The sequence below is a fragment of the Rhineura floridana genome, chromosome 10 (genome assembly GCF_030035675.1).
Source record: "Rhineura floridana isolate rRhiFlo1 chromosome 10, rRhiFlo1.hap2, whole genome shotgun sequence".
Lineage (NCBI taxonomy): Eukaryota > Metazoa > Chordata > Lepidosauria > Squamata > Rhineuridae > Rhineura > Rhineura floridana.
The window spans coordinates 74571560-74599372 of NC_084489.1; the positions used below are offsets into that span (position 1 = coordinate 74571560).

General features: G+C 44.6%; 1 protein-coding gene across 1 annotated transcript in view; it reads left to right on the forward strand.

The window, feature by feature from the left end:
• VIPR2 (vasoactive intestinal peptide receptor 2) overlaps positions 1 to 27813 on the forward strand; it is an 80453-nt gene that overhangs the window by 44544 nt on the left and 8096 nt on the right. Inside the window, exons 5-8 of the mRNA XM_061585691.1 lie at positions 20125 to 20219; positions 22797 to 22938; positions 24778 to 24928; positions 27348 to 27408. Coding sequence (XP_061441675.1) covers positions 20125 to 20219; positions 22797 to 22938; positions 24778 to 24928; positions 27348 to 27408 — 449 coding nt within the window. The remainder of the gene's footprint in view (positions 1 to 20124; positions 20220 to 22796; positions 22939 to 24777; positions 24929 to 27347; positions 27409 to 27813) is intronic.

The window sequence follows — 27813 nt, forward strand, 5'->3', positions numbered from 1 at the left end:
AGAGCTTTCCTTGTATGCTGAAGACAAACCTCTTCACCTTGACCTTTGACACGAGAGAAATATATTTTAGGACCCACCCAGTTCTCCTGATTGCCATTCGTTTTAACTGATTTTAATACTGCATTCTTAAATTGTCGTGGGGTTCCAGCCCCCCCACCTCTGGAATGCTCCTCTGCCAGGTCTCCTCTCAGCACCCTTAACAAACTCGGGTTCCCAGATTCTTGGGGGAAAGCCATGACTTTTTAAAGTGGCATAATACTGCCTTAAAAATCTGGTGCAGATGTGGCCAAATGGAAAAATACAACATGATAAAACCAGCAATATTTAAAGGAACAAACAAACAATAAAAACTAGCAATAAAAAGTTTTAAAGCACCTCTGGTAAAGAAGCATCATAAAAGATAATAAAAAGCCAGAGTGAAAAAAGTGTTTAAAAAATGATTGCATGTAATTATCCTGAACTGGAAGATCTTGATGTTGCTGGAGAATGCTACATATGCTCATTCTACGCTTGTAAGCAATCAGTCAACCTTGCAGAGTGGCAGCCAGCACCTACACTCTGGAACTCCCTGCACATTGGCATTAGACAGGTGTCTTCGCTGTACTATCTTTTGTGTGTCCTAAAACAAAATTTGTTTAGGCAAACCTACATGGATTTAGCTGACATGTATTTTAATATGTAATTTTATGTTACAATGTATATTTTTAATACGTTAAATTAAAAATATAAAAATAAACAAGGAAGGGAAGACAAACTTCTCTGCAAAATCTGGGTATGGCAAAAGGGAGGAGCCCTCTCCCTTATCACAACTAGATGTGGCTTTGGAATGGACACGTAGGCTGCCACTGATGGTCTCAATAAGGGGGCAGGGTCATATGGGAGAATGTGATCCATCAGATACCCCAGTTCTTAACAGTGTAGGGCTTTAAAGGTCACAGCCAGCACTTTGAATTGGGCTTGGAAACAAATATGGAGCCAGTGCGGTCATTTTGGCAATGGCAAAGCATGCTTCTTAAGCTCAGCTCTTTAATGACCTGTCTGTAGGATTGTGAACAATTCTGGGCACTTTTGAAGGCAGCCCCACATGAAACATATTACAATACTTCTGTCGTGATGTACGTAAGACATGTGTCATCTACCTACGCCAGAAATGTGCAGTTCTACTGACCAGGAGGACCCCTGTTTTGCCTGATTACGTTTCCATCTGATTAAGTCCTCATCAAGCTCATTGCCGACTCCATATCCCGGTCCAGAACTTCCTCAGCTTCTCAACGTGATGGAAAGGAAAGATAGAGTTGAGTGTCGTCTGTCTATTAGTGGTACCAGACTCCAAATCCGCTACTCAGTTCTTTGGGCCTGTCTTTTACATGCTTTCATGTTGCCTTTGGCAGTTAGAAAATATTCTCCTGACAAGAGAATGCATTTCTTTTAGATTCTTTTAAGAGGCAGTCACCGTAACAGGAGAAACATACTGGAAGAGCAAAGGTGAATAGGTAAAGCAGAGCCAAAGAATCAAACGTTAGGCGTGAACAGTATCAAAAAGTCTTCGCCCACTACCATGCTGCTGCCATTGGGTAAGACCACTCACAAGCAAGTGTGAGTGCAACATTGGCAGCAGCACCGCTACCAGGAGTCCAAAGTGGTGGCAGGTGGTGGTGTCAGCACAGGAGGGGCCCACTGAGGGCAGCCAGCCAAGCCCCCCCTCCCCCCAAAATCTGGAAGCAGTCCTGAGTGTTATGCTACACAAAAGTGAGTGCTGCTTAAATTGCTATAGCAGACACAGGCAATGTGAACCACCATTTCTGCAGAATTATGTCATAGGAACATAGGAATCTGACTACGTTCATCTAGGTCAGTACTACCCACACTGACTGGCAGTGGCCCTCCAGGGTTTCAGGTAAGGATCTCCCCCAGACCTACCTGGAGATGCCAGGGCTTGAACCTGAGACTTTCTGCATGCAGAGCAGATGCTCTGCCACTGAGCTACAGCCCTTCTATCTTACCTGACGCCATAACTTTTATTATACTTGATATTCTAATTTACTAGGAGAGGGTGAAACAGAGTATTTGAGCACATGCTCTTGCTTTCAAAAACAAAGTGCAGGAGAATGAAACTGCTAATGAAGCATCAATGCTTGGAATGAATTTTTGCAAGCTATCTCTAAAACAAAGTAGTAAGATCATTTTTATTCTTTTTAAAAATGTTCTTGCATTGCATTATGCAAACAAGTCTTCTAAAACAGCACAGTACAGAACTGAGGGAAGATATTTATTATGATTCTTTCTTTTGTCTAACAGAGAGGGTCTATAGTATCTGGTCTACAAAAGGCCATTTCCTAGTGTGACATATTTTAATTAATTGAAATGATGCCACTATATTCAATTTTTTTGCTGAAGAACCAGGCAGGGCATTTGCCTCTCCTCCCTGCTTCTTCCTCACATACATCTCTTGAATAGCCCCACATGAAACATCACAAGTCTGAAATCTGTCCTGTATCTTTACCTAGTGCATCAGCGTACATGGCAGTCATGGCTCGCTCCCTCCTCTTCCTCCTGTAATGAACGGAACTCCACAGGTATCCTACAACAAGTGGAAGAAGGTGTGGGTGACAAGTCCAGGGAAGGGGAAGGGGTAGGAGCAGCTACACCGTTTGTTGATGGATGGATTAAATTTACAACCTCCTCTTCCTCCCAAAAAAAGAGCAGGGTAGCAAAAAAACAAGCAATAAAACAATAAAAACAGATGTACTTAAAAAAAACTTGAAATGCTAGTCATAGATGTCTGGGTTTTGCCATTTAATATGCTCATTTACTCCAGTAATCAGGGTATGGTTTGCATTTTTGCCATTTGCTTTCCTTATTCATTCAATTTGCCCTCCACCTCAACCACTGTGTATAAATACTAACAATAATATTTGTCTGCTTTATATATGCTGCTGCATACTTCAATAGACTTGTCAGGGATCTTCCCACACACAGTATTTTATGGGTGATAGGCACTCCACAGCAGAGCACCTAGGTGTCAGGAGCTGCTGGGGCTTGAACTGGGAACTGTTGGGATTTTGTGTAGATGCCCCATGTGGTGAGTCACTCACACAGCATGCTGCAACCTGGGTATTGGATAGGGTCTGGTTTTGGTGGCAGTGAGGGAGCAGTGTGACGGACGGCCAGAACATCAGCCAGGTGGTGGTGGGAGAGCGCCTAGCCTGCTCCCCCTGCCTGTGGTGTGGAGGGCTGTAGAGAGTAACGGCCTGGCGGTGGTGAGAGCGCCGCAGAAAACAGCCGGGCCCTGGACTCGGTGTGAGGCGCCAGGAGAACGGTCGGGGTGGCAGCGTAGAAGAGCCGTGGAGGACATCGGCCCGGCAGCGGTGGGAGCGCCGCAGAGGGCAGCCAGGCTCTGGGTGCAGCCCAGCAACCGAAGGAAGATTGTCATCTTTATTATTGCCACCACTGCCAAGACTAGGACTACTTGTGTTGATTTTGGGCTGATTTTGACTGTGGGGATGTATGGATGTGTGGTTGTGGGGGAATTGTAATGATTTTTAATTTTAATTTAAATTTAATTTAGCAGTATCAGAGTGTTAGAGGCGGGTCTCCGGCTCATTATTGTTTTAGGGTGGGTGGCCTGTCTGATTGGCGAACAGGGACAGGGGCATGTGCAAGTCAGGGGGGGATGTGACAGGGAGGGTGAGGGGCCAAACTATAGAAAGAGTGGGCGGCAGACGCTGGAATGGTACTGTTGGCAGACCATGCCAGATGAGGGGAACACGGGATAGATGTGTAATACCCATCCCATGTTCCGGGTCTGTTCAGAACCAGACGACAACTGGGGGATGCAGGATTCCTACCGACCTTCGATTGTTGTTGTGTAATGCCAGGTCTGTAGTACAAAAAACATCACATATCCATGATATAATCTTGGATGGGCAAGCAGACCTGGCATGTATTACGGAGACCTGGCTGGATGAGGCCTCAGCTCCCATTCTTGAGGCCATGTGTCCGCCGGGTTTCCGTTATGCACAACAACCGAGGGTGGGAAGGCGGGGAGGGGGTGTGGCAGTCATCTATCAGGAGTCTCTAGTTTTTACCAGACCTCCTCTTCATAGGACTAAGTTTGTTGACTGCATGTACTGGAGGTTGGGCCTGAAGGGCAGTTTGGGGATCCTGCTTGTGTACTGCCCACCCCGCTGCACAGCAGACTCCCTGGCCGAGGTGCTAGAGATGGTCTCGGCTGTACGTGCGTTGTCCCCAGAGCTGTTAATTCTTGGGGACTTCAATGTACATGCTGAGGCCACTCTCGTAGGAGCCCCTCGGGATTTCCTGGAAACCATGGCTTCCTGGGAACTGCACCTTAGTAATATTGGGCCCACCCATGTAGCCGGTCATGCTCTCGACCTTATATTTGTCCTGGGAGGGGAGGGAAGTGTTCTGAAGTTGGGGGTGGCTTCTTCCACCCGTGTCATGGTCAGACCACTATCTGGTAAATATTGACTTCTCGATACCACACACCCTCCGTAGGGGAAAAGGACCTATTAGAATGGTCCGCCCCAGACGCCTACTGGAGCCAGAAGGATTCCTGACTGCGCTTGGGGAATTGGAACCTGCTGAAGGCCACACGGTCGATACCCTGGTGATGGAGTGGAATGAGGGGATCACCAGGGCTCTGGACCGCGTGGCGCCGAAACGTCCTCTCCCCCTGAACAGAACTCAGTTAGCACCTTGGTATACTCCACGGTTGCGAAATCTGAGACAGGAGGTGAGACGACTAGAACGCCGGTGGCGGAAATCCCGTTCTGAAGATGTCCGGACACAGGTTAGAGCAGCAGTAACTGCCTACCAAGTGGCAATAAAGGCAGAAAAGAAGAGGTTCTTTGCTGCCTCTATTGCGTCCGCAGAGTGCTGTCCCAGAAGGTTGTTCCAAGTGGTCCGAAGCCTGGTCGGTCCAGTTGCTCAGGAACCCTTGGAACAGTCTAAGGCCTCCTGTGACAAATTAGCAAAGCACTTTGCCGACAAAATCGAACATTTACGGAGCTCAATTCCGTACGCCGTGGACACAGTAAATGAAACAGAGTTGGCCAGTTGCAATCCGGTCAAATGGGATCGGTTTCGACCTCTTCCTTCTGAGGATGTGGACAAGGTGCTCTCGACTGTGAAGCCTACCACCTGTCTAACTGATCCTTGCCCATTGTGGCTCCTTGTGAGCTGCAAAGAGAAATTGGGCGAGGGGATTAAGGCGGTGGTCAATGCATCCTTGGAGGAGGGTGTAATGCCATTAGCACTCAAGGAGGCAATTGTAAAGCCCATCTTAAAGAAGTCCTCCTTGGATCCCCAAGTTTTGAATAACTTTCGCCCAATTTCGAATCTACCATTCCTGGGCAAGATCATTGAGCGAGTGGTGGCCAACCAGTTGTCAGCACACTTGGATGAAACGGATTATTTGGATCCATACCAATCGGGTTTCAGGACTGGACATGGAACTGAAACAGCATTGGTCGCTCTGGTTGATGATATGAGGAGGGCATTAGATAGGGGAGAATTCACCTTTCTTGTCCTCCTCGATCTCTCAGCGGCTTTTGATACTGTCGACCACAGTATCCTTTTACATCGCCTGGAGGAATCGGGAATAGGAGGCACTGTACTACGGTGGTTCCATTCCTTTCTTTCCGACAGGCATCAACAGGTAGCATTGGGGGAGGAGGTTTCAGACCCTTGGCCTCTCAATTGTGGTGTGCCACAGGGCTCTATCCTCTCTCCCATGCTATTTAATATCTATATGAAGCCGCTGCTGGAGATTTGGGCTGCAGTGTCACCAATATGCGGATGACACTCAGCTCTATCTCTCGTTTAAATCTTCACCAGAGTCTGCTGTGGAGACCATGTCCAAGTGCCTGGAATCCGTGAGTGGATGGATGGGAAGGAACAGGCTGAAGTTGAATCCTGATAAGACTGAGGTGCTACTCGTGGGAGACAAGGGAAGGTTGGGAGATGTTGACCTGGTGTTCGACAGGGTGAAATTGCCCCTGAAGGACCAGGTCCGCAGCCTTGGGGTTGTTCTTGATTCCAAGCTGTCCATGGAGGCTCAGATTTCGGCAGTGAGCCGGGCAGCTTGGTATCAATTGCACCTCATTCGTAGACTGCAGCCCTACCTTCCTGCTCATCAGCTCCCACTGGTGGTACATGCCCTGGTCACCTCTCGGTTGGATTACTGTAATGCGCTCTACGTGGGGTTACCCTTGAAAATGGTCCGGAAATTACAACTTATACAGAATACTGTGGCTCGACTGCTTACAAACTGTCGCCGCCGGGAACACATCACCCCAGTGTTGTTCGACCTACACTGGCTTCCAGTTATTTTCCGGGCCCAATTCAAGGTGTTGGTATTAACCTTTAAATCCCTATACGGTCTCAGCCCAGTTTATCTGATGGAGCGCCTCCAGCGCCACCAACCATGCCGCCCAACAAGATCAGCCACACAGGACCTTCTCTCAATCCCGCCAACTAAAACAGCTAGGTTGGCGGGGACAAGAGAGAGGGCATTTTCAGTGGCGGCCCCCACTCTCTGGAACTCCCTCCCGTATGACCTTCCGACATGCCCCTTCCCTGAATGTATTCCGCCAAGCTTTGAAGACCTGGCTGTTCAGACAGGCCTTTGGGACTTACGGGGAGGGTTAAATTTTTACGACGAATAGCCTACTACTCTGTACTGGAACTGTTTTATTGTTTTATTGTTATATTGTATTTTATGATGTATTTTATTATGATGTAATGTATTGTTGTTAAATTGTACGTCGCCTAGAGTGGCCATTGGCCAGATAGGCGAGCCACAAATTAAATTATTATTATTATTATTATTTAGAATCTTCAGGCCTTTGACTGGCCATGCTGATCCAGGCAGACCATTGGATCATCCTGAACAGGAAGGAGTATAAGAGAGCTTCCTGCTGTGTGAGCAACAAGGTTTTCTTAGTTAAGGAAAAAGGCCTTGCTTAAGCAATAAGGTTTAGGGCAAAGGGCTGTAGCTTAGTGGTAGAACGTTTTGCATGCAGAAGGTCCAAGATTCAATCCCTGGCATCTCCAGGTAAGGCTGGAAGAAACCCTTGCCAGAAATCTTGGAGAGCAGCTGCCAGTCAGTGGACAATACTGTGCTGGGTAGACCAGAGGTCTGACTCAGCATAAAGTGGCTTCCTAGATTTCTGGGTTCTGGCAAGTTCTTGTTCTCCGTTGATCCAGTATTCCGTCCCATGTCCACAAATCTCTTTTATAAAGCCAAAATAGCTTCCATAGACATGTCCAGATGGCACCTAATTGCACTTTCAAATTCCCATTTATGTATTTAGTCAGAAGCTGGAAAGTCGGCAAAAGCACGCGCCTGCAAAGTGCAGCAGGCATGATTCACTCTGACCCTGGGTGCAGCATAGTCCATGGTGAAACCTGGCACAGCTTCTGCAAACTCAGGAGGAAGAGAAGCATAAGCTGCATGTTCTATGCAGTGGTTAAAAGGGGAGGGCAAATGTCCATCCATAGCACAAGTTGTCAGGGTAAAGAATTAGACCACTTTGCCTTCCCAAGTCCTCAACAACTACTCTTCCTACTCCTACTCTACTCCTACTCCTACTAATAATAGAATTTATATCTTGCCTTCCTCAGAAAGGAGCCCAGAGTAGCAAGATAAAGATATGTCAGATGATTACAGTCCATCATACTCTCATTCAGTGTATTAAGAACTTGGGAGTCAGCCAATGAAATTGATTGGCAGTAGGTTTTGGGGAGACAAAAGAAAGTACTTTTTAACTGACTTCCACAAGACGTGGTGATGCCTACCACTGAGGCTGTGTTAAAAGGGGATTAGACAAATTAATAAAGGATAGGTCTACCAATGTCTATTAGCCTTGACAATACAAGGCACTGGTACACCAGTGAGTATCAGCTGCTTGGAGGATCCAGTGAAGCCGCATGTTGAAAGATTCAGGATAGACAAAGGGAAGCACTTCTTCACACGCATAATTAAACAGTGGAATTCATTCCCACCAGATGGGATGTTTGTCAGCTTGGATGGCTTGAAAAAAAGGTTAAGACATATTTGTGGAGGGTAAAGCTATCAGTGGCTACTAGCCATGAAGGCTATGTTCTGTCTCCAATATCAGAGGCAGTATATCCCTGAATATCAATTGCTGAGGAACACAAGTAGGAAGAGTGCATTTGGGGCCTTTGGCGTGATCTAGCTGAGCTCATCTTATTGCCTTAAGTCCTGCTTGTGGACTTCCCACAGTTGCTAACTAAATGCCTCCTCTGGGAAGCAGGACATGGGGCTAGATGGATCTTTCTTCTGATCCAACAGGCCTCTTCTTGCATTCTTAAGCTGTAGATTAATGTTAGTCACTGTTAAATATGCAAATGTCAAAGGTGCAAATGTAGCACAAATGTCAAATGCAGCACAACTCACTCCAGGGAGTTGAATGTTATTTTTTTTTTTATGTATTTATTGCATTTGTGTACCACCCCATACCCGAAGCTCTCTGGGTGGTTTACAACAATTAAAAACATTAAAAACAAATATACAAATTTAAAAACACATTTTTAAAAAGCAATTTAAAAACACATGCTAAAATCCTGGGAGAAGAGGGAAGTCTTGACCTGGTGCCGAAAAGCTAAGTGTTGGCACCAGGCGCACCTCCTCAACAAGATAATTCCATAATTTGGGGGGCGGAGAAAAGATGGCCGACAGAGGAGGAACGTCTCATCTTTTATCCTGGTATAGTTTTTAAATTTTATGGCAAGCTGGTCCTCTCCAGCTCGATATTGAAGTTTGTTAGGAACCTTAAGCAGTTAGTAAGATCACAGGAAGTCGTTATTTCCTGAAGCTCATATTTAGCCCTATCTTATCTGTGAAACCTTGAATTCGTTCTGAGAGCATTCCAATGAAAGTGTAAAAGGCAAGCAATTAACCTCGCCGGCTTATTGTGCAGGTTTGAAAGGATAAAGCATATATTGCATAAGTATATTTCGCTAAACTGGTCGTAAGTACAATTCCTGAGCCGATATCTTTAAGAGGACGAGTCAGCCATTTTCCTCCCACGTTTAAAGCAATTTACCAAGTAAGATCAAGGAATCACTATTGAGAAGCAGCCCGTTGTGAACCCAGGAAACTTAGAGCAATTAAAAATGACAGACTTCCTCCCCGCTCTGAAAGACCAAAAAGCAGATACTGAATTTTCAACTTTAATGGATAAGGGGCCACGTTTTAAAGAACCACCCATGGGAGTTTCTCTGTCACCCATTTCTGAGCCTGCGGCCATTATGGACTGGTCCATTGACATGAAGGGAGTTTTGGCGTCTAGTTTGGCTACAACCTGGTCCCCCTCACAAAACCTGGCCGTGGAATTAAAGGAGTTGGAAACTCTAGTGAATCAACCCTCGCGCCTCTCGCCTGAAATATCAGATATCAATAGATTTATCAATGAGACTCTGTACTTCTCATCAAATCCTGTGCTGCGGAAATCGCTGGAGTCTGTAGCGGGAGATGCAAATAAACAAAGCACTATCTTTCAGGGTGAACTGCTCCCGTTGGAATTTAACTACCAGTTGGCAATAATCTCAAGGGAAATTTCTTGTGTCAAAAATTTTATAATGGAAGCCAACAGCTTATTAACAACACTCACAGAAGAATTTACAAAGCTGAATGGCTCCCATATATTGACAATCAGCGCATATGAACACAAGATGAATTGATCATCCAGAATCAGGCATAGACAGGACAGAAAGGATAAAGCAACTCTGGGAATGAAACAGCACCATAAACTCAAGAAGAACTTCAATGGAAAAAAATAAAAAAACATAAAGAACTATAAGGCTCACAGGCCCAGAAAAATGAACTATAACAAGCTTTTCAAACTGCTGGATGCGCTGCCAAAAGCAGGTCGCTCCCAGCCCAATATTTCTCACATTCAAGGAAAACACCCACTGTCTAACTCCCATATTGAGACATCTTCGAATTTGTCTACACCGACTTTAGAGTCAGCAAACTCACCTCCGTCTGCTCCAGTCCCAATTTCTATGAACTTTTGTATAAAGCCACAGGCTTATAAGGCAGTGACTGGGCAAGGATTAAAGCTGCACACCTACAAGAACAGAGAGAAGTCTTGGAATTTGAAATACAGCTTGAATAAAATAGTACTGCTCAATTTCCCTGCGGTAAATCGGCAAGTTTCACAACTTATGCAGAAATTACATATCATTGACCTTTTAAAATCATTGGCTTTGATACAGATAAAGACATCAGATATTGTAAAAGTGGAATATCTGTATAGCAACTCCTTAAAAACTTAGGTGTTGCTTACTTTCAGAAGTCCGGATACAACAATTCTGTTGCAAGCAAATAAACAGCTCCTGGCCAAGCACGGAATAATCACCCAGAGACATTTTCAGAACATGGCTTATCCCCATCTGTTACTGTCAGATGCCAATTTAGCACTCCGAACACGAGTAGTTTCTAATACTTCTGTGGATGTTTCTATCTTGGATGCGACACGAATAGTTACTACTACCAACGCTCTAAAACAGACAAATTCCATAGTTGAGCGTGATAAGAATCCATGTTCTAAGGCTTCTTTATTTAATCACGTAACTACTCTTTCCCAATAACCTGACACAGACTCTGGAAATAAGGAAGCACCATATAGTTTTTTTGTTGAAGAAGAAGAATCCCTTGTTGTAAATTTTATGGCCTTGTCAGCTTATGCGCAGCAGGACATCATTTCCAGGCTTCATAAACTCTCCACTCTACTGCAATCTTTGATGTCCCAAAATGATTTGTCCACTCATGACAAGTTACAAACACAATTCACTCAAAACATGAAGGATTCTTCCTTTGTTGCTCATGATGCTCAGAGTGAGACACATATGGCAAATTATACTCCCTTTTACCAACAATGCCCAACAAAGACTTCTCACCCTACCTGTACTTTGCCTTCAGAAAAAGCTTGTAGGGTCATTTTAAATTCTGACTCTACTCCCTCGTGGATGGACGTAAGATACTTGGAAAATGCGGAAAAGGGCTCCCCGTCCAAATGCCCCACAATGCCATCACTTCCGCCGAGAACTTTTCTTTCCAATGTTAGCAGGCCGGCGATCCTATGTGAGGCAATAACATACCTAGAGGAACCCCAAAATCTGGTCCCCAGCTTGGATAACTCGAAGGATGCCTCTGCTGTCTGACTGATGTCTCGATCTGATAATTTTAAGTCCTCTGTTAAGGTGATTTCTTGGAATATTGCAGGTTGGTTGCCTAAATTAGCTGATAGTGGTTTTAAAGATTTTTGTTTGCAATTTCAATTTTTTTGCATACAGGAAACTTGGGTTACTTCATCTTCATTTCCTTCTCTCCCAGGATACGCAGCCTTTTCTATCCCCGCCGTCAAATCTGCCTACGGCGGTAGACCGAGTGGCGGTTTAGCCTCATTAATCTCTGTAGATCTTAATCTGACCATTACGCAACCCGTGGGGTTGTCCTCGAATAATATCTTGGTTACTCAAATTGTATGGCCTCGGAATTTAACAATCTCTTTGATAAATGTTTATGTTCCTCCTCTGAAATCCAAACATACAGCTTCTGCCATTTGGTCAGAGATAGATCAGGTCATGTCCCTGCTCTACCAAACATCTCAAGATCCTTTAATTATTTTAACTGGCGATTTCAATGCCAGACTGGGGTCCAACAACTATGTAATAGGTAATAAACTGGGACTACTCCCAGAGGATCTTTTGTACCTTGATGTAAGAAGTTCCAGGGACCTAGTTGTAAATGTCATGGGTCTCTCTCTATTTTCTCTTATATATAAATATCAATTGAAGATATGTAATGGCCTCCCTGGAAACCCAACATCGGACTCATATTCGTATATAGGCCCCAGAGGTAAAAGTGTCATAGATTTTACGATGCTTGCCTCTTCGCTAGCCTTATATTTTGAGTCATTTGGTGTACTGGATAGGCTAGAGAGTGACCACATGCCAATCTGCTCTCTCCTTTTGATCTCAAAATGTCCCACTTCTAGTGTTTTTACTCCATCTGAAAACATTACCTCCGAGAATGGAAGAAGGATTTGTTGGAATGGGAAGATACAGGGGGCAATAAGCTTGTATCTAAATTCACCCAAGGCATTAATTTTACGAGAGCAACTTTTACTTTCATTAGATCCTTTTGATTATTTTAATTCTATAACCTTGGATTTAAAGCCATTGCCGACCCGTTCTTAGCCTCCGCTTGTGAGGAATTCTGGTTGGTTCAATAATGAATGTGTGGGAGCTAAGCGAAATTTACTACGAGCTATAAGAAAACTTAGAAAGGTTGACTCTCTAGAAAATTTTAATGTTTACTTACAGTTGCGAAGGACTTGCAAGAATCTATTGCGTCAAAAAAAGGTTAGCTACTATTGTTTAAAATGGAAGGAGTTGGGGACTGCTTCTTTGGAACGCAATGCATCCAAATTCTGGGAACTAGTTACAATGGGTATGAAGGGTGAACGTACTTTTACGGATAATGAGATAACGTCAGCCAAATGGCATGCCCCTTTCTCCGCACTTTTTAACGCAGATTCATCCCCTATAGCCACAGACATATATCTGAAAGTAGAACATTTATTATCTCTCTCCAGTCCGGAGTGGGACCAAGTCACCCCTCAAGAAATATTGACCCTGATTAAATCTCTTCCGAATAAGAAAGCCCCCGGAGAGGATATGTTGCCATCCGAAGTGTTTAAGGCCAACCCGGACTGGTGGGCCCCGGTGTTGGCCAAAATGTTTACCTTTATCAACTGTTATGGTAAAATTCCCAAGGGTTGGGGTGTCAGCATAGTCGTTCCTCTTCATAAAAGAGGCTCCAAAGCAGACCCAAGAAATTTCAGACCAATTAGTCTGCTCGATGTAGCAGCTAAAATCTATGCTAGATATCTCCTAGCTAAACTGGAATCCTGGGCTGCCAGTAATACGGTCTTTGCAGAGGAGCAGGCAGGTTTTGTCAAAGGAAAGTCCACTATGGACCAATGCTTTGTACTTTCCCATTTAATCCAGAAGTATTCATGTCATATGAGGAAAGAACTATTTGTAACTTTTGTTGACTTTACATCAGCATTTGACCTCATTGACAGAGACCGCCTTTGGCAAAAGTTACTTAATGCAAATATAGATAGACGCTTGGTCTATTTGATCCAGACCCTGCACTCGAATACCATTCTCAAGGTAAGACTTGGAGCAAACGGACTTCTCTCTGAAGACATATCAACTAATAGAGGAGTGAGCCAGGGCTGCCTTTTGACACCCTTCCTCTTTAATTTCTATATTAACAACATAGTACAGGAACTCTCTGGGCCATCCTTCTTTCCCCCTTCGATCTTGAATGTTAAGCTCTCGGTGCTGCTATATGCCGACGATCTAGCTCTAATCTCGGTCACTCAAATCAGCATGAGAAGATTGTTAAATAACCTGGGAGCATTTTGTGATAGGGAACATATGTTGGTTAACTACGCCAAGACAAATGTTGTGGTGTTTGGGAAAAAGAAAAAAACACATGTCTGGAAGTTAAATAACAAACTGATTAAACAGAGCCATAATTTTAGATATTTGGGTCTCAATTTTAGTTCTAATTTTACCTGGAGACTTCATTTCGAAGCATCTAAGCTGAAAATCTCCCACTCCATTCATGTGTTTCTCTGTTTTTTCAAACTTAAAGGAGGAAGCTTGTTCGTAGGAAAATAATTCCTATGATCCTTTACGGTGCAGAGATCTGGGGGCATGTAAACATCACCTCATTACAGAAGATTCGAAATGCCTTTATCCGTTCTATTCTGGCAATTCCAAAGGGCATTCCCATCTCCTTTTTGAGGATGGAGACTGGTCTATACTCAGTAGAGTCCCTGGCCCATGCAGCCTTAGCCAATTATTGGCTAAGACTTGCCTGTATGAGCGACTCCCGCTTACCAAAAATATGCCTCATAGAACAGCTCCGGAATGTCAATCACGACAACTGGCTTAGTCGTTCCAAACAAAAGCTGGCCGCATATGGGATAAGTATAGATTCCTTACCCATCATTCCCTCTAAGAGAGCGAAACAGATTTTGAAAGAAAGAATTCTTCTGTATACCAAATGATGGAACCTCCATGCCTCCACTCAATCAGCCTTCTCATTGTGGTACCCCTTATTTAAAACCTCCTTTGCCACAGAGCAATAATTCAATTTTTTAAAGTCCCGCTATTGCGAAAATCTTTCACGGCTCTCCGCTTCCAGTCGATGCCCTCGACTTTGGTTGATGGAAGATATTCTAAGACTCCATTTCACCTCTGATTATGTACCTCCGATGGCAATGCACTCCAAAGCTCTGAATGACCGCACCCTATGGTTTCACGTAGATGTTGAACAGCATGGGGGACAGAACTGACCCCTGCGGAACACCATACTGGAGAGTCCAGGGTGCCGAGCAATGTTCCCCAAGCACCACCTTCTGGAGCCGACCCGCCAAGTAGGAGCGGAACCACCATGCAGTCCCTCCCACTCCCAATTCAGCTAGTCTTCACAGAAGGATACCATGGTTGATGGTATCAAAAGCCGCTGAGAGATCAACAGAGTCACACTCCCCCGTCTCTCTCCCGACAAAGCTCATCATACAGGGCAACCAAGGCTTTTTCCGAGCCAAAACCAGGCCTGAAACCCGACTGAAATTGATAATCGGTCTCATCCAAGAGTGTCTGGAGCTGGCCCACAACCACTCATTCAAGGACCTTGCCCAGGAATGGAACATTTGCTACCAGCCTATAGTTATTAAGATTTTCTGGGTCCAGGGAGGGTCTCTTCAGGAGTGGTCTCTTTCTACCGCCTCTTTCAGGCAGCCAGGGACCACCCCCTCTCGCAGAGAGGCATTAATCACCTCCCTGGCCCAGCCAGCTGTTCCATCCCTGCTAGCTTTTATTACCCAAGAAGGGCAAGGATCCAGCACAGAAGTGGTTGCATGAACCTGTCCAAGCACCTTGTCAACATCCTCAAGCTGTACCAACTGAAAGTCATTCAAGAAATTGGGACAAGACTGTGCTCTGGATACCCCACTTGATTCACCTGCTATAAAACTGGAGTCTAAGTCCTGGCAGATGCTAAAGATTTTATCCTGGAAGTGCCTATTACAGCGGGTCTCAGATGGTTCTACCATGTCCTTGGGGCCAAAGTGTAATAGCCCCCAGACAGTTCCAAAGAGCTCCGCTGGGCAGCAGATTGATGATTTGATAGTGGTGGCAAAATATAGTTTTTTTGCTGCCCTTACTGCCCCTAAATACAGCTTACCATAGGCACTTACCAGTGTGTAATTGCATCCACCAGGAGTTCGTCTCCATCTGCACTCAAGCCGTCTCCGATATTGTTTCATTGCTCTCAGCTCTGGGGTATACCATGGAGCTGTATGAGCTCTACACAGGAGAGGGCGCTCAGGAGCAATCATGTCAACAGCCCGGGTCATTTCTGTATTCCACAGTTCAACCAGGGTTTCGTCAGGAGCGCCAGTCCTGTCAGCCAGAAAACTCCCCAGAGCCCTTTGGAAACCATCCGGATCCATTAGTCTGTCATGGCCCCGTCAGAGGACTCATCAGACGAAGATGACTCGGGAGTAACAGCAGCAGACCCAGAAGCAGCAGACCCAGAAGGAGAAATGGAGGAAACTCCTGAGAACCCAGCTCCTTCTCCCCCTCAGCTGCAGAGCACCCCAGACACAGCTGAAGCCCTTCAGCCAGACGCAGACAGTGAACAGGATACTCCCCCCTCACCTGCAGAACGTAGACAACAGAAAGTCAGGCAGAAGAGGGGCAGGCCTGTCCACTTAAGGCCAAAATGCTGATGGCTCACACCTGCTGACAAACCTGCTCCTTAAAAGTCAAACCTTGGCTTCAGCTTGTTGTTGACTACAGCGTCAGGCACTGTGTGTCTTCCTATCCCCTGAACCTTGACTTGGACTGATCTCTTGGCAAACTAGACCCGGACCTTCACTGACGTCTCTTCTGGATTTCTGGCTTGGCACGTAAGCTTTGAACGGCCTCTGCCCTTATCTTGCTTCCTCCTTGCTAGCCTGGCAGATTTATAGCCAAGCTGCCGGCTGAGGACTTATGGCCTGGCAATTACCAAGGAATCTCCAGCCCTGCCTGCACCCCCACCAACACTGCTGTCTCAGTGAAGAGCTGACATAGTCTCCGGGGGTGGACCATCTTAATAGGTCCCCCACCCTTGCAGAGGGGAAAAGCTGCTGTAAGTCTAAACTTCAGCAAGCAGTGATCTGTCCATGACAGAGGGACAGATGTAAGGCCCCCCACATTCAGATCATCATCTCCATGTCCAGTTGCAAAAACTAAGTCTAGAGTATGCCCTGCTACATGTGTTGGGCCAATGGCATATTGGGACAGTCCCATGGTTGTCATGGAGACCATGAAATCCTGAGCCGCCCTGGATAAGGTGGCCTTGGCATGGATGTTGACATCCCCCAGAACCAACAATCTGGGGGATCTCAACAGTACACCCGAGACCACCTCCGTCAGCTCAGCTAGGCAGTCTGTTGGGCAGCGGGGTGGGCGGTACACCAACAGAATCCCCAGTCTGTCCCACTGACCCAACACAAGGTGCAAACACTCCAGACCAGTAGTGACATGGACAGGGTGCTTACAGAGGGAGATGGAGCTCCTATAGCAAACCCCCCTCCCCAACCCTCAGGTCTACTCTGATGCTGAACCAGGAACCCTGGCGGACATAGCTGGGAGAGACTGACTCCTCCCTGCTCATCCACCCAGGTCTCGGTTATACATGCCAGATCAGCAGTCTCATCCACAATTAAATCATGAATGAGGGAGATCTCATTATGCACCGATCTGGTGTTTAGAAGCAGCATCCGGAGGCCTGAGAGCTGGCTGATAGGGCAACCAACAAACCTGCAGGTGAGGGGAGGACCAGAACAAGGAACAGCCTTTAACTGTCTGGGCTGCGTTCCCCTTACCTGGTAAGTCCTCCTCACAACGCCATATCTCCCTCTGCCCGTCACTATACTAATTGGGGTCCCCTCAAGTCTCCCTACTTGGCTCCAAGTCCTCTCTCCCAGGCACATGACTCAAGACCTGTAAAAAGCCAGGCAATCTGCAAAGCAGGAGCCACCTCAGCCAGCTGGCTTATGTATCCCCTCCAGGGAAGGGACAGGTGGATGATATCAGCAACAGCTGGCTGAGTACCTGGGGGCCTGGTCCTGCAAAGCATGACACCTGCAGAGCAGAAGTCCAACAGGGAGAGGGCGGTGGTGGTAGCCAAGCAGCAGCAGTAGCAACCAAGCAGGCAGGCAGACAGACAGCAGCAGCAAATGGCTCTCCTTCTTCCCTGGGCAATGGTGGTCCCCTTCCTTCTGCAGGCACTGGCTCTGTTGAATTCTGGTAGATTCCAAAAGTATGTGTAGAGCCCACAACAACAAACTGACCTTTCTGCTAAGAACTTCTTTTCATTTCAAGTGAGAAATATGCTGTGAAGTGGAAAGAACGCCCTGTCAAACAACACTCAAGCAAACTAACTTTAGCATATTATAGCCAGCAAGCATAATAATAGAAAGCTACATAGATTCTTTTCTGCATAGCTGGATATTTTTAAATAAAAGGTTCTTTGATTGAAAGAAATGTACTTTGGGCCGCAGACGCAATGAACTCTCTCATAGTTGGGAATGGCTTCTAGATCAATAGGCACCTATTCTGTAAAATATCCATAGGTTTATACACTCACTTGGTTATTACTGACATCATTTTACAACATTGGCATAAAGTTGGAGAACGCTTTTCAGGCCAAGGGCCACATTCCCTTCCGGCAACCTTCTGAGGGCCACAAGCTAGTAGTGGTTGGGGCAAGTGGCAAAAGTAGGAGGAGCAATGAATGCAGATTTTACCTTTGTACAAAACTATATCCACAGTCACACACCCCTCTCTGTTCTCCATCTAGAAAAGCAAGCGCCATAATTAGAGTTCAGTGATCCATCCCTGCCAAGCAAAAGCACTAAAGAGCTATGCAAAGCAGAGCCAATGAGAGGTGTAGTTTTGGGAGAAGGTATGGGGAGACTCCCAAGAGGCAAACAGAGAGGCTTGGAGGGCTTCATTTTAGCCCTACGCCACCCGGCCTGAGGATCTTCACCATTGGCACAAAGGTATACTTTTCAAGGAACCACACTGTGATATTCACCTCAACCCTAGTAACCATTCTTCATTAGCCCATTGTCAAAACTTCATGTATCTTGAGCTGGTATGGCAGGAGTCGCCATTGTGGTGCCCTGAAGCTATTTTAGACTACAAGTCCCATCAGTCTCAGCCAGCATAGTCAGTGGTAAGGGACGGTGGGAGTTGTAGCCCATAACATCTGGAAGGCACCATGTTGGCTACCCGTGTGGTAGCATATTGCTTCACTTGCAAGGCAACCAAGTGAAGGAACAAGATGGGAACAAAAGAACACAAACCCCCACCTTACGGTGGTAACGGATAAGTGGCCTTATGCGCACATCTTCAGCCAGCAACTTTTTACAAGGCTTTCTACCATTTTCCTTGAAATCACTTGGGATCTTCCTTTTGTGCCATACGTGGCACCTCAGAGTAACAAATGATAGATCCCTGCACGAAGGAGCTTACAAGCTGAGCATGGAACAACAAATTCCCAACAGTATATGGCAAACTTATCCCAAGCCATTCCATAATCACATTTTGCATTTCCTCTCCTCCACGGGTAGAAGTCAATGATGCAGGGTGCCAAAATGCACGTGATGACATCACAATATGGGGTTATGCTGCATCATTATGAGTGGGGAAATGGTGGCCCATGCAGTGTGCAACGCATAGTCTGGTTCTAAGTTTTGGTAGTGGAGGAGAGTCAACAGAAGAAGAGAGAAGCAATATTAACCCAACATTAGAGAGAGGGGAAGAGGAATAGGAGGTCACTTGCTTCCATTTGTTTTCACTTTCACAGCCTGATCCAAACACTTTATGCTTAAAATGAAGTACGCTGCTGACCACTGTACCAGTGCAGTATCACAAAACCACAAACACCAGTTTAGTGAGGGCAGGGCATTTATGCCTGCATTGCTGGCAGATATCTTGGGACAAAAGTCTTAGACTTAGTAGTTATTCTGACTACTTTGTGCTATTTTCTTTTTTTTCAAGCTCAGAAACCGGTTTCAGTTCTCTGTATAAACAGCAATAGATAACTGTGTTTCATCATCGCTTATCCAATAGCAATTACTGCTATTACTATCATGTTAATTATCTTATCGTTACTATAAAGATTTTAAATATTATCATCTCCATTCTCTCTTCATTGTTGTTATAAACCAAACCTCATAATGAATTTGAGTATATATATTCTGTCTCATGTGTGTCTTATTTGCTTCTTCTATTCCTCTCCTCTTCACGTTGTTCTTTCTTACCTCATCTCTATATACTATATAATTACAGCATTTCCTACTCTTGGGGGGGGGAGAGAGAGAGAGAAGGGAAAAAAGCTGCTGTTTAACTGGAAATTCAAACAAATAGAAAATTAGAAAAAAAATATTAAACCAGTTAAAATGTGTTTCAAGAAGTGATTTATAATTCTGTAAATGAGTTGTAGGGGAAAATGCTATTTTCAAGAGCCTTTTTCTCTATTTAAATTGCAAACCACTGAACGGTATTCTATTCATCATGGTATTGGGCGAGTTCACAGAATCACGTTCACCACTCAGTGACTGCAGTATCAAGGGATGACTAACATGTGAAATAGCTTCCTTTTCAGTTCGTATTACTGCAGACACTTCCATCCACTGCAACTTGCAAAACAGGAGCACAGCCCACCAATCCCTCTGCCAGCCATGAATATTGTTGGGTGCATTGCCACGTGCCTGGTCACTGCTTTTAAAGAGACTGTTGCCTGTGCATCCTATATAGATCAGATGCTCAGGCCCCGGAGAGGAGAGGTGCCGCTGGGTCTACATATGAGAGGTGCAAATATTATTCTGTGCGTAATTCCTTTGCCCTACTTTAAGTAACACCATGTTGCTGAGAGTTTTATTTATGCCTGCTTATGGTCACTGACAAATGTAAATTGTTTCTTTGTAGATTTTCTATGTTTTGGTGAAAGCAATTTACACCCTCGGACACAGTGCATCTCTCATTGCTCTGACTACAGGAAGTATAATTCTTTGCCTTTTTAGGTAAGTATGCCTAGAAATTGGAAGGGGCAAATGCCTCTCACTAAAAAAATGCACTTCTGTAAAACATTATGTTTATGTACTGCATGAATATACCACCTTTCTGCCAAGGTACCCAAGGCGGTTTTACAGTTTAGAAATAAAATGGTATAAAATAATAGAACTGCAGAGTTAGGGTGACTGATGATTCCTCCAGGAGCTAACAGAAAAACCTGCCTGGACTTCTGCCTTTCTTGAAGACACTCAGCACAGAATCTGAAGTAGGGAAGGGTGAGGAGGGGCTGCCCCCAACAGTGCTCAATAGCTGTCTTGACAGCCTTTTAGACCTTGTTAGATCCCCTACCAAGCTACAAGAATTTCTCAGATCCCCTGAAACGCTGGCTCATAGCATGAACACTTTAACTGGGTGCACACAAATATGTCTGTTAATTAGCTACTACATTTCAATCAGTGGATCCAATCACAGCCCATGCATAACATGCCAAATTCTGGCCTATTCATCAACCTTCACTGGGTTCTTCTTTTCGTAATTAAATTAACAGTGTCCATTGCTAGTTACTGTAGTCACCAGTGATGTGCTTGCAAGTAGTAATGAAGTATGTATATTGTTGAGTCCTTAAAAACCCAACAAGGAACTATGGTGAGGAAGACTGCTGTAAAATAGAAAACAGGGCTCACTCCATGCTCAAAGTCCTGAGAACCTGCCTTATCAACCAAACTGTAAGGCAACCATATGGGGCTGGCCAACAGCATTTTTCTGCCTGAGGCAGAATAATAATAATAAATAACTTAAAATTTGCTGCCCTTTATGACACCAAAAACCATCTGCTTCACTCTGCCTAATAGCATGCTAGCTAATCAAACACTGGTTCAGTCCAGTCAGTTTGGCCCCTCACTGCCTGTTCACTCATTTACTACTGCCTTGTCCTTGCTCTTCATTCTGTGCAGAAAGCTTGTACGGTATCCCATAGCCAAGTGCCAGACTTGCAGCTGCAGAGGGGAGGTAACTTTCCCCAACTGGAAGCAGCAAGGGAAGAAAGGCAGGGCCTGAGCGGAGAGTGCAAGGTGGTCAGCGCCAAACAGCATCCAGTTCATTGATATGAAAGACCATCTCCTTTCCAACAGACACTTTGGGGTGTTGAGATCAGGGGCCCTTTTGGTAGTTCCACAGCCCTCAGTAGCTCAGCAGGGGGGTGGCGGCCCCTAAGTTGTGGAACTCCCTCCCCACCAAGGTGCATCTGGCAAATTCACTGTAGTTTTAGGCAAATGCTGAAGACACACCTCTTTACCCTGGCCTTTGACACCTGAGAAATATATTTTTAGGACCCACTCTATTTTGTAACTTTAGGTTGTTTTTAATTGTATTTAATGCTGAATTTTAAAATTGGGACCTTTGGGTGAAGGGCGAGTAATCATCATCATAATCTCACCTGTCAGTTCCAATCGGAAGGTAAGTTTGCCCCACAGTTGAAAAATGCATGGTGAATTTTCTTCATATAATAGTCTTTTCAATACGGTAGTTTTCAATGGAGTCAGTTCGCACATTCAGCCGCAACAGGAAACCAAGTGATAATGATGAATGTCTGAACCCCACAGTGAGCAAAGCATGCTGAGTCTGATAGTATTCCCAAGCAGATGTTTTGTTCCTTGTTTATTTATTTATTTAATCAACAGCATTTCTAAACTACTTAATGCTCAAAATCTCTTAAGTAGTGTATAAAAATACAAACAAAAGTAGTAAAACGGTATCATCAAAACAGAGGTAAAAACAAAAATCTAGTAATGACAAGGCCCAGTTTTACGGGTCAGGAAAAGCCTAGGCAAAAAGATATATCTTCACAAGATGTCTGAAGCAGCTGAAGGATGACGCTTCACATGTGGCAGAGCAGAGCGAAGGGCATTCCAGAGTACAGCAGAAGTATTGGGAAATGCCCGTGTTGGGGTCACCACCCTGTGATGACCTGTTTATTGGGCATTCTTCCTAGTCTGTTTACAGGGAGATAAGAAAATGTTGGCTATTTAATGAGCATTCATTCTGATTTGTTTGTGGGAAGGTTAGATGCTGCTGCATCTAAGCAAGTGTCATTCCACACTTTCCAGTGCATTTTCCCATCATTCTCCTTACTAGACAAAGTTTGATCTTTTGGGAAAATGGATTTGTTAATCAAAACCTTCCAACTGCACAACCTGAATTTGCTCGTATGTGCTTGGATCCCACCTGAAAAAAGCAACAGTCTGGAAGTGCTCTAAGCATCTGGGAGAATGGTTCCAGCCTAGCTCTTCTTTCTGATATACGTGTTTTCTAAATGAATCACCAGATTGACAATATACTAACTGACTTGTTACGAGTTCTCTGTCCTTTAATATTTTGTTATTGCATCTTCATACGTATCTCAGTTTTTGCAGGAAGGAGGAAGCATACAGACTTTGCAAAAGTGTCTGAGGGTGACACAGGTTGTCCACTGAGAAGGATGTGCATGTCTTGGCTTTATTTACCATAACTGCCTGAAAAGTAAGAATAAGGATGGTCGGCTGCTCTTCCATTTCAAAACCTATAATGTATTTCCTCCCCATATGTAGGAAACTTCACTGCACTCGGAACTACATACATTTGAATTTGTTCCTGTCTTTCATTCTAAAAGCAGTCTCTGTCTTGGTCAAAGATGATATCCTCTATTCCAGTACCAACACAGATCACTGTCCAGAGGATCAACCATCCTGGGTAAGTAAATAAATTGCTATTAAATGAAATGTTCTTATTTTTCCAATGTTGGTTTTTTGTGTGTGTGTAGGAGAATTCTGTATTGGTAGTAGACAGGTTGCCTAAAGACCAATGGGGCTCTGGGATGGTTAGGATCTTGTGGGAAACATGTAGCCCTCCAGATAATGTTGGAATCCAACTCACATTAGCCTCAGCCAGCATGGGATGAGGGGAGTTGTTGTCCAACAACATCTGGGGTGGGTGGGTCACAAGGTCCCTTTCTTTGGTCTAGGTGAATAAATGATGGTAAGATAATAGTGGCGAGTTGGTAAAAGAAGGCAAGTGGCCAAAGAACAGAACCAACCAGAATTCAGAGCACATAAATTTAAGCCTAGAGATATGAATGCTCTGAAAAAACCTAGAAAAAAATGAGGAAAAAAACATTTCCAAACTTTTCCAGTTTTTTTTCTGGGCCTTCACATCTCTGCTTAGGCCACATCTGCACTGTACATATAATGCACTATGATAAGATAAAGACTCCAATCCTAAGCACACTTACCTGGGAGTAAGCTCTACTGAGCACATAGGGACTCACTCCTGAGTATACATGTATAGAAATAGATTTTAATGATAGCTTTGTATTGTTTTTATGTTGTTGTACACCACCCTGATGTTTTGTGAGAGGGTGATATATATATATGATAGCTGCCCCATTCTGCAAAAGACATCCCATGTAACATTATAGGGAAAGATTGGTGGAGAACTGTTGCCAATCACAGCAGGAAATTCTGGGCTAAATGGACCAGCGATCTAACAGCGTAATCTGTGTGTGTAATATCTCATCTTCGGTGCAAAGCTTCTATCAAAGGTCTCCTTGCTTGGAGTATTTTCCTTCTTCTTACAATAATGTTTCCACTCCGTTCAACTTAGACAATGAAAACCAGTTCAGTCCTTTGCATGAAACTTGCCAAAGTTTTTTCTTCTTCTTAATATGATGAGCTGATAAACCTCTCAGAGCTACTCTGTGACAAAGATGTCAACATCACTTGCCACTTTACAGGTCCAAAATCATGTATTTAGAAGGGAGAGACAGGTTAGGTTTTTTCATTTTTTAAAAATTACTATTATTTCTGGCTAAACTGGGAAGGAATGTTATGCTTTTTCTGATGTATACCTGATGTCAAATGTACTTAACCAGTGGAAATCAATCTGCTGCAGTGTCGTCTGGGTGATGTAATATCTGCAGCAAAGAGCTACTTCTGCTGACCCCAGTTTAGTTACATAAGAGTTACGAAGAGCTTTCAGTCTCTCCTAGTTATGCATTCCACTGAGCTATTTTTGCTTCTGGCACTTCTGCTCTAGAATAAACTAGCTTTAAAAAGTGATGGGAGCCTGTTCCCTAAACCAAATTACTTCTGGTTAACTGGTGGTCCTGAATATCATCTCCCTGCTCCAAATTAACCTCAACAGTGGAGGTGGCATTTTTCCCCCTGGAATGTCTTGCCCTGAAATGAAAAAGGTGATATTTGGTAGGAAGGCAAAACACAAGGTTTAAATATATATGTATTTGTATGATGGCTTTAGGACATCAAACATACACGGAATGCTTCATTTTTGAAGCGGGCTTTGAGAAACATTTGGCATTTGTTTTCATTCACTTCTAAAAGTTATAATTTGAACCAAATCCAAACAATAGAAAGAGGCCCTTTCAGGCGACCAAGTAGGCAAGTTCACAGAAAGGGAAGCCTCTCATATCAAAGCTTATATCTATCAAAAAAAGATTTTCAACAAAGGAAGCCATTTACTGTGTCCAGCAATTTCTCTGCCCAAACGTTTCATCCTTGGTTTGTAACTTTCCAGGTCGGCTGCAAGGCTAGCTTGGTATTTTTCCAGTACTGTGTAATGGCCAACTTTTACTGGCTCTTAGTTGAAGGGCTTTGTCTCCACATCCTCCTCATGGTCATGTTCTCTCCTAACAGACACTTCATCATATATCTCCTTATTGGATGGGGTAAGATTATTACATACAGCCTTCTTTTTTTCCTCTTTGTCCTTACTGTATTAAATGGGACCCTTGTATCTTAGCTCCCAGGTCTGGCCTCTACAACTTGAGATCCAGCAACATGGACACACATGGCATGGGCTGGGGCCACCACGTTTTCTGCACTTCCATGCAGGCAGTGATAAATGAGGATGTACTGTACCAAGCCCCTGCTGGTAGAGGATAGGATGTGTCTGGCTGGGGTGGGGTTATCAGTTGTGCAGGCCTGACCTAGGAACTCAAACTGTTGGTTTGGCAGACCCAGAACTCCAGGGGTGTGTGTGTGTTGTAACATTCCTGGGAGAGCCCAGGACCCCTGGAAGAGAAGTGCAGCATTCCTGGGAGGGAGAGAATCAAGAGCCAAGTTTATTCCTTCAGTCATTCATGTGTTCATTCATTCATTCACTGAATTTGTATAGCCATCCCATAATGTGAGTTCTCCAGGCAACTCAATACCACAGTTGAAATACAGTATAAAACAGTAAATAGTGCTAAATAAAAGCACAATTACACAAACTGAGTCATTATTCACAGTGAATTGCTATTCTGGAGCCAGATAGTGTGGGGGGGAGAGCCATAGCTATGTGTTGGGACTTTCTGCATGCAAAATATTTGTTCTAAGTTCAATTCCTGGCAGTTAAAGTGGTTTAGGTAGCAAGGCTGAACCAGGCCCCAGCCTGACATTACTTTTGATTGTTTTGACACAACTAATGTGGTGGTCTCTCCTCCTCCTCCTCTTTGTCAGATGTTTAGCAACTGTAAGCCTTTAACTCAATTTAGGCGAGAAAAGTGACAGCAGTATTATACAGCCACGAGAGTGGCTGTATTTACTCTCTTGGGCCACCTTCTCTAGAATGCCTTGATCTAAGGAAGGCCCCATTTCCTTAGAGCAAAGGATAGAGCTAGCACTCTGGAGAGCTCTGCAAGATGTGGGTGGGTGGGGAGGTGGGTGGGGAGCAGCAACTGAGTGGGTATGCTTTAAGTTGGACTCCTGCATCAAGCAGGGGGTTGGACTCAATGGCCTTATAGGCCCTTTCCAACTCTACTATTCTGTGAGTGGGCATGTGGGCTGGCTGGTGATACAAGTGAGCAGGGGTCTAAGGAGTGCTAGTTCATCATCTCCACTACCACCTGAGGCAATTGCCTCCGTTTGCATAACAGAAGCACTGTTTCTGACTTGCCTCCCCAGCTGTCTTTCTCCCAGCTACACCTGAGAATCCTGGTTGAGAAAACAACATTCTACTAAGCATTTAGCTTGACTTTGAGCAATCCTGTTAGTGTTCCTTGCAGTTAGTTCTCACACTGTGGGATATGCCATGAACCACTGCTGCCAATTTAGTCCCAGGACTCAGTTCCCACACCCAGGGCAATTGATCCTGGCAAGGCACAACCCATACCTCCCTTACTAGGGAGGAGTAAACCAACACCAGCCCTGCAAGGTAGGTAGACTGCCCCATCCCTTAATCATGGGCACCCACTGTGGGCAAGGGGAAACCCAAAGTGCTAGAAATAGACCTGCCAAGGATTCCAAAGACAAGAGACAAAAAGATACACTCCTTGTCCTGGAGTCTTTAGGCAAAGTATCCAAATACATGGTAGCCTGTGGGTAATTGGCAAAGGAGCTAGACTCAGAATCAAATCTCCCCTGCAATGAACACATACTGGTAAATAAGAAGTAGGTTTATTAAATAAAATAGAAGTGCACAAGTATAGCAGCAAAATAGTTCCTTAAAACCCACATCCTTGAGGGCCAGGTAAAATACAGAGTTTTGCAGTCACAGACAAAAATAACAAAACTGTCTAGCTTACTCTATACTTACAATAGAGGTAAACAGCAAACAACTTCATGGTTTCACATCTCCCCAGAGATACATAGCCTGGATAGCAGATGGTAGATAGAACCCCCACATAGTTAGCATCAACAACCATAGGGGAACAAAGGCTAAAATCTGGATCCTATTCTTATGGGAAAATGCCCAGCAACAATCAGGAATGAATTAGCCAATCAGGGAGCTTTCTGATGATGAAGCCTTCTAGAGTTTTTGTGCCTAATGGTCATGCACTCAGCAACCTTCCCAGGCCAAATGGTCTTAAAGTACCAGTCTCCGCTGATAAGCAGGTGTTCTTGCTTGTAGCCTAATTAACTAGCTTCAGCTGTGAGAACTGCAATCTCATGGCCTTCTCAGAGGACCATTTCAGGCAAGATGTTTCCCCCCATAATTCCTTGCCTCAGAACCATTTTAGAAACCAGCCATTCTTGACAGGATGTATTTTGCATGTGATGCATTTTAATGCAATGCATTATGCAAGTGATTTCCCAAGTCATATAGTTGATACATTCTCCTTTTTGCCACCTCTTTCTTCACTCTGTCTCTTCACCCCCCCCCAGGAATCCCTACAGTGTTCATCATCATGTGGATAGTGTCTAGAATCTATTTAGAGGACACTGGGTAAGTTTCAAAGCAAACACCATGCTTCCATGTTTTGTTTCAACAGGTTCTTTTGTGATTGTTCTATGCCCAAGGTCACCAAAACCTAGAATGTTTGTTAATGTGAAATGAAACGTTAGTTATTTTGCTTATGGTTGTTTATTTACCACCAGAGATGAGGAAGAGGCTCGGGGGGGGAGGTTTCTGCCTTGGGGACCAATATAAATTGTCTAACCTTGGGTACTTAGCACCTTGACTTGCAGAGGGGAGGGACATGTGTGGTAATGCCTCAGGCAGCATACTTTTCTGCCTCAGGCAGCAACAGCTCCGACCATGGTCCTCTGAGGCAAGGAGGTGGGACTGAGTAGCTGGATCTTGCTCAGCCTGTGATGGAAATAAGCCTTCCTTGCTTGCAGTTGCCAGGCA